Raw genomic sequence first — 7,112 nt, 5'->3', positions numbered from 1 at the left:
TCACAGACACAGAGACACAGACAGACAGACAGACAGACACACACACACACACACACACACACACACACACACACACACACACACACACACACACACACACACACACACACAAGCTGGGGGTTGGGGGGGGGAAACCCATCCCCAAAAAACCAAGAATCTCCAACCCCGTACTAATCAATCAACAAGCAGACTCAGCAATGTCCCTGCTCTTCTTCTTCCCGCAGCCACCACCACCACCACCACCACCGAATCCACGACCAGCGACACTCAGTCTCACACGCGTGTTGAGTGGAACCACGACGTTCACTGGACGCCCCTCCTGGACACTGTCCGACGACCCCTTCTTGTTCTCACTGTTCTTCCCCTCCTCCTGATCCTTTTCTTCTTCTTCTTCTTCTTCTTTCTTCTCCTCCTCCTCTTTCTCCTCCTCTTCTTCTTCTTCCTCGTCTTCCTCCTCCTGCTTTTCTCCACACACCGAAGGGGGGCGATCCTCCCTCATGACTACTGGTACTGCTGCTGCTGCTGCTGCTGTTGTTGTTGTTGTTGTTCCTCTCCTTCCTCCTCCTCCCCCCGCTGTCAGCACCTCCTCCCCCATCCCAGTCCCGCCCCCTCCTTTTTCTTCCTCTTTTTCTCCTCCGTCTCCTCCTCCTCTTCTTCCTCCTCCTCCACATCCTTCTTCTTCTCCTCCTCCTCCTCCTCCACCACTTCCACCGCATCTTCCTCCACCACCTCCTCCTCCACCACCTCCTTCTTCTCCTCCACTACCTCCTCCTCTTCCTCCTCCCTCACATCCTTCTTCTCCACTTCCACCGCATCTTCCTCTTCCACCACTTCCTACTCCTCCACCTCCTCCTCCTCCACCACCACCTCCTCCCACCACTGCCACGAGTTCGGGTTCCTCTGAGATTCTCCTCCCGAAGCATTCGGCGTTTCTCGGGTGGCTGGACCCGTAGCACGGGTGCCGGGGTTGCGCGGAGGTTTGAACCTTGACCCTCTCGCCGCCCTTGACCCACTCCAGCAGGATGACCTTGAGGGTGTGATCTGCGCGTCCTCGGTGACCTCCCACTGGCCTGGCCTGCGAGTTTGAGTCGTGGTGGTGGTGGCGGTTGGGGTTGGGGTTGGAGTGGTGGAGGTTGTTGTGGTTGAGGACTTGGTGGTGATGGTTGAGGTGGTGGTGGTGGAGGTGGTTATGGGCGGAGGAAGCGTCTTTGTGTCCGCAGCTGTGCGTCCCTCCGCTGGCGAAAGGGGTAGCTGTGAGGAGAAGAACAGAGAATATATAAAACGAATAATTGATCAAGATGTGGGGTGGGGGTGGGGGTGGGGGTGGGGGTGAGGGAGAGAACAAAGAAAATATGACAAATGACTACTTATTAATTTTTTAACAGTTCAGTTATAGGTTAAATGTCCCATAGCTTTTTTTATGGCCATAAGGACAGTTATATTTGATATTTACTATGTCTATGGCGGGCTCGGCATGGGAAGAAAATAAAACTTATGATTAATAAATTTAATGTTTAATAGAGCTTGAATTGTTCCGTAATCTTTTACGGCCACACAGGCGTGAATTTAACCAATATTTATTGTCTAGCTGGGGATTTGATCAATATTCCCCAGACCGACCGAAGTCACACAGACACACACACACAGACACACACACACACACACACACACACACACACACACACACACACACACACACACACACACACACACACACACACACATCTGCTAAAGGGTAGGTTTCTTTTTCTTTTTTTTTTTCTTTTTTTTTTAATACCAAACCTGAATCGGACAATGACTTTTGTTCTATTTACGACTTGAGTCATAACATTTTTTGCTTGTATGGCCTTCGAATACTAAGCTGACTGGCGGATGGAATTGATTCATTGATGTAATTAATTTCATGTGGTGATGATTATGATGATGATAATAAGGATGACGATGATAGTGGTGGTGGTGGTGATGATGATGATGATGATGATCATGATACTGTTTCGTACATTTGTTGACAACAACAATGAAACGAATATGTAAAATTTTGCTGGTACGTAATGTCAGCACTCACATATGAACGTGCAAAGAAAGAGGGAGAGAGAGAGACAGACAGACAGAGACCGACAGACATACAGGCGGACAGACAGACAGACAGACAGACAGACAGACAGAGACAGAGAAACAGAGACAGAGAGAAACAGAGAAACAGAGACATGGATAGAAAGAAAGAAAGAAAGAAATAGAGAGAGACAGAGACACAGGGAGAGAGACAGAGAGAGAGAGACGCAGAGAGAGACAGATACAGAAAGAGACACAGATAGCGAGGCAGAGCGAGCGAGAAGAAGGAGGTGGGAAGAACATGAAGGTGAAGGGGGCACACAAGAGAATAAGGAGTGCTGGCCTTGGGGTAACGCGTCCGCCTGGGAAACGAGAGAATCTGAGCGCGCTGGTTCGAATCACGGCTTAGCCGCCGATATTTTCTCCCCCCTCCACTAGACCTTGAGTGGTGGTCTGGACGCTAGTCATTCGGATGAGGCGATAAACCGAGGTCCCGTGCGCAGCATGCACTTAGCGCACGTAAAAGAACCCACGGCAACAAAAGGGTTGTTCCTGGCAAAATTCTTGTAGAAAAATCGACTTCGATAGGAAAAACAAATAAAACTGCACGCAGGAAAAAAAGAAAAAAAGAAAAAAAAAGAAGAAAGGTGGCTGTAGTGTATCTTTGGGAGAGCAGCCCCAATTTCTCACAGATAAATCTGTTGTGATAAAAAGAAATACAAATACACATACAAATACAAAAGGTGCAACTGCAGACCACAGCTACTCTCCAGAAACTAACTCTCCATATAACTCTCGATTAAACAGTGTCTATATACAGCATTCTGGGGGTAAAAAAACAAAAGCACAAACAAACAAAAAAAACACACCCCAAAACAACAAAAACCTAATGCCGTAAGCATGTATTCACAGCACATGTGCAATAAAAAGAATTGCCACCACACCCACCCCCACACCCCACACCCCAGCCACACCGAAACACAAACATACCCTGCATACTTATCACAATCCATTCATCAGACACAAGGCATGCAAATTACAATTTATGCTCCTTTTTACATGCATGTATTTTAAGTGAAAATTACTATCTCAGTTGTGTGTGTGTGTGTGTGTGTGTGTGTGTGTGTGTGTGTGTGTGTGTGTGTGTGTGTGTGTGTGTGTGTGTGTGTGTGTGTGAGTGTAACAGTTGTAGTATTGAGAATATGTTAGTTTGTGGGGTTTGTGCATTGTGTTTTTATAATGTTAATGATTCTGTTTTATGTTTCTACTACCTTTTATGTACTTTCTTGTTTCACTTAAGGAACTGGATTGTAAAGCGCTTAGAGCTTGCTTATGCTTGAATTATAGCCCTACATAAAAATAAAATATCTTTATCATTATCATTATCATCAGCATCATCATCATCATTATTATTATTATCATATTATTATTATGAGGATGCAAACTACGTCTAATTAACTTCTTATACCACAAACAACAACACAACAGCAACTGCACCTTGTTATCATCTGATTGGGGGGTCTTGGGGGGGGGGGATATTACAATATTGGTGGTCTGGCGACACAAGACAACGTCTTGCCCAAATCACATGCCCACTCTCTCGGCTGAGAGGGCTTTAGGGAGAAAAAAAAATCGGCGTTAGGGATGGTCCCCAACGGCCAGTTAGTTAACTAGACCCCGGAGACTGCTGCAGCACTATCAAGCCAGTGCAATCCTGCCTCCTGGTTTGAGAGTCATAGTATTTCACACCCACACATACACCCCCAATCCCACTCCCCCCCCCTACACCCCTCCCCCAACACACACACACACACACACACACACACACACACACACACACACACACACAAGCTGTAAATGAACCCCATTACAGTGGGGGAAAAAAACCCACTGGTTGTACAGCTCTGACTTTGCTGTTGGCACAAAGTGACAGTACTGTACCAGGTTTCCTCATTTCTTTCTCCGGCTTCCTATGAACTGGTAACGAAGATGAGGAGGAATAGGAGGAGGAGGAAGAGGAGGAGAAGGAGGAGGAGGAGGAGGCTGATGATAAAAGACGCCACAGAAACTACAGCGACAACAACGATAAAGCAACAGCATTGACAACTACAGAAATGAGAGTGGTGGTGGTGGTGCTGATGATGAAAGTGTTGTTGACGGTGGGTGATAATGGTAGTGGGATGATGGTGAAGATGCTGACAGTCGCAGCCAGTCTCATGTTGATAGCACCAGACAGCCCGAATTGTTAACAGAATGTATATATGATAGTCAGTATTGTCCGACTATGACCATCAGAACAGCAGAGGAGGCAACTGCTGTTCCGACTATTTGGGCTAGAATTTGATTATAGTGGAGAGTGTCTTGCCCAAGTACATCCCCACTCTCTCGGCCAAGAGGGTTTTAGCACAGTCGGCGTTGGGATGGTTCCCAAAGGCCAACTAGCCCACAAGGCTGCAGCACTAAGAGCCAGTGCAATTTTGCCTCCTAGTTTGAGAGTCATAGTCCTTCACAAAAGACTAAGCTGTAAATGGTTTCCCATCGACTGGAGAAACCATTGATAATACAGCTCTCACTTTGCTGTTGGCCCAAATGTAAACTTATGTCAGTCTGTGATATAAGCCGATTGTTGGGCCTATGCCGAGTGTTGGGCAATTGTTAATGAATACAACACTAAAGACATCATGCACAAAATCTGCACATAGATTCTAGAAAGTCTGTAACATGAAAGGATCACAAAACACATAAACAACAATGTTGTGTATCACTATCTGTCTCTCACGCTCTCTACTTAGCTTTAATGACCCCCCCCCCCCCCCCCCCCCACCAACCCCCCAGACCCCCCAGTGCTTACTTGTGGTTGTTTCAGCTACAACAACATAAAATGACAAGAAATATACGTGTCTGTTTTTGTGTAAAAAAAAAATACTTCCAAAGCATTCTAAACACTAAAACAAAAACACACGACCACAACATCACCTACAACATAAAGGAACGAGGAGGAGGAGGTGGTGGATGAGAACAATGGGAGAAGAGACCACACTGCACACACTCAGAGGACTCAAAGGAGGAAGACGCCGAAAAGGAACAGGAGGCGGACGAGGAGGTGAAGGTGGTGCTGGTGGTGGAGGAGGAGGTGGAGGAAGAGGAAGGAGGAGGAGGAGAAGGAGGAGGAGGGAGTGCTGGAGGACGGTCAAGGTAAGGTCAAGGGCAAGGGCACATCATCGGTGGCGGCGGTGTCCGACGCCTTACTGTCTTTAGTGGTGGTGGGCGGGGAGGGGGGCCGGCGAGCGTTGAAGGTGTGGCGCTTGACGTTGGAGCCCTCCGTCCACATCTCGCTGTACAGGTACACTGGGGGGCCTGCCGGCCTCAGCCCTGAAGACAGAAGAAAGAAGAAGGAGTAGAAAACACAGCATAAAATAAGAGAGAAAAAAAAAGAAAAAAAAATCCCATTAAAGTATCGTTTCTATGTGCTTGCTGAATCGGCAGCATAAGCCAAAAGATGTTTTCCTGGCTGTTCTTGTTTAATCGTTTCAATGTCAGTTTCTCAAGAAGGGGAGCGTCAATGCGTTCGGACGATTCCATATACTTACACACTACATACACCACACACATCAGCAAGACAGATGCCCTGACCTGCAGCATAACCCAATGCGCTTGGTCAGGCCTTGAGTGTGCAGGCATACAATGTTTGTGTCAATATCTGAGTGAATTTCTTCTACAGAATTTTGCCGCTGGACAACACTTATGTTGCCATTGGTTCTTTTTTTTGCTTTTCAGTGCACCAAGTGTGTGTTACACTTGGGGCCTCGTTTTATATACTCTTACCCGAAAATTCAGACGCTCAGTTTAATTTTTTTTCCAATCAAACCTGGGAGGAAGGACGAGGCTGAGATTCCAATACAGACTCTCACGGATATCTTTAATGTCAGAAAAGTGTCAAAACCATTCCATCACCTTCCTCCTTGAAGAAAAAGAAAAAAAAAGTTGAATGGAGGATTCACTGACATTACCGGGGAAGGGATGGATGGAACATGGGTATCCTCCTCCTCCTCCTTCTCCTCCTCATGGCTGTTTCTTGGGAACTGAGAATAAAGAAAGATACATAATGCCGTCATCGGTGAAAGTCATCGATGGACACACGTGGCTCCGGAACTCCAAGTCTGAAGAACACATGGTGGTTCACAGGTGGAGCATGCATGGGACGCCAGCAGGCAGGGCAGGGCAGGTGCGGACGCAGTTGTGTGTCACCGATCTCAAACAGCTGCAAGGAGCTGGCACTGGTGGAGGTGTCTCCCACAAAATGTATTCAGTGCATTGTTTGTCAGGACACACCAACGAGACATTTTTTTTTTGTCGTTGCTGCTCCATCATTTGCACCGTTACAGTGGCATCATCGCTTAGTCCTAGTAGTAGTATTGTTATCTTGATTTATAGTATTATTATTACAATGACATTTTTTTTTCTATCATCATTATCATTAGTATTACTATCAATATTACTATTGTCATTATTATTAAATGATAATAATGATAATGATAATTATTATCATTGCTGTTGTTGGTGGTAGTGGTGCTGGTGGTGGTAGTGATGGTAGTAATGTTATCAGCGAGAAGATCAATGCAGCAACCTCGTGACAGAAAAAAACAACAAAAAAACAACAACAACAGGCACTCCATCATCAAAATAAAAAGGAGGGAACATGAAATAAAAATCCAGAATGAAATATTGTGGCGTTCTGTGTTAGCTCGAACCATAATATAGACAAACAGAAAAGAACAGAATACAAAACAATAAGGAAAGACGAAAAGACATTTTGCCCAAAGTCTGGGACGGGGTTCCTCCTTTGACATTTTCTTTTTGAGGGGTCCATCGTGTACATTTAGCACCTGATATACCGCGGAGGATAAGACACGCACATCAATCTCTTTTTTTTTCCCCAGTCGTTTCGGCAGAAACCCTACCCCACCCAACCGATCCCCCCCGGTTATTATGATGATGATGATGATGACGATGACGATGATGATGATGATGATGATGATTATTACTATTATTATATTATA

The 7,112-nt window shown here is 45.9% G+C and overlaps 1 protein-coding gene across 1 annotated transcript in view; it reads right to left on the bottom strand.

The window, feature by feature from the left end:
* Positions 1-930: 930 nt before the first annotated feature.
* The window catches only part of LOC143285620 (thyrotropin-releasing hormone receptor-like), a gene marked incomplete at its 5' end in the record, with an annotated part of 92,362 nt that continues 86,180 nt past the window's right edge, over positions 931-7,112 (bottom strand). The window contains 2 exons of the mRNA XM_076593018.1: positions 931-1,251; positions 5,033-5,424. Coding sequence (XP_076449133.1) covers positions 5,243-5,424 — 182 coding nt within the window. The remainder of the gene's footprint in view (positions 1,252-5,032; positions 5,425-7,112) is intronic.

Source organism: Babylonia areolata, chromosome 9 (genome assembly GCF_041734735.1).
Source record: "Babylonia areolata isolate BAREFJ2019XMU chromosome 9, ASM4173473v1, whole genome shotgun sequence".
NCBI lineage: Eukaryota > Metazoa > Mollusca > Gastropoda > Neogastropoda > Buccinidae > Babylonia > Babylonia areolata.
The sequence above is the reverse complement of the archived record's forward strand: the minus strand, read 5'-3'. Positions and strand labels throughout refer to the sequence as shown.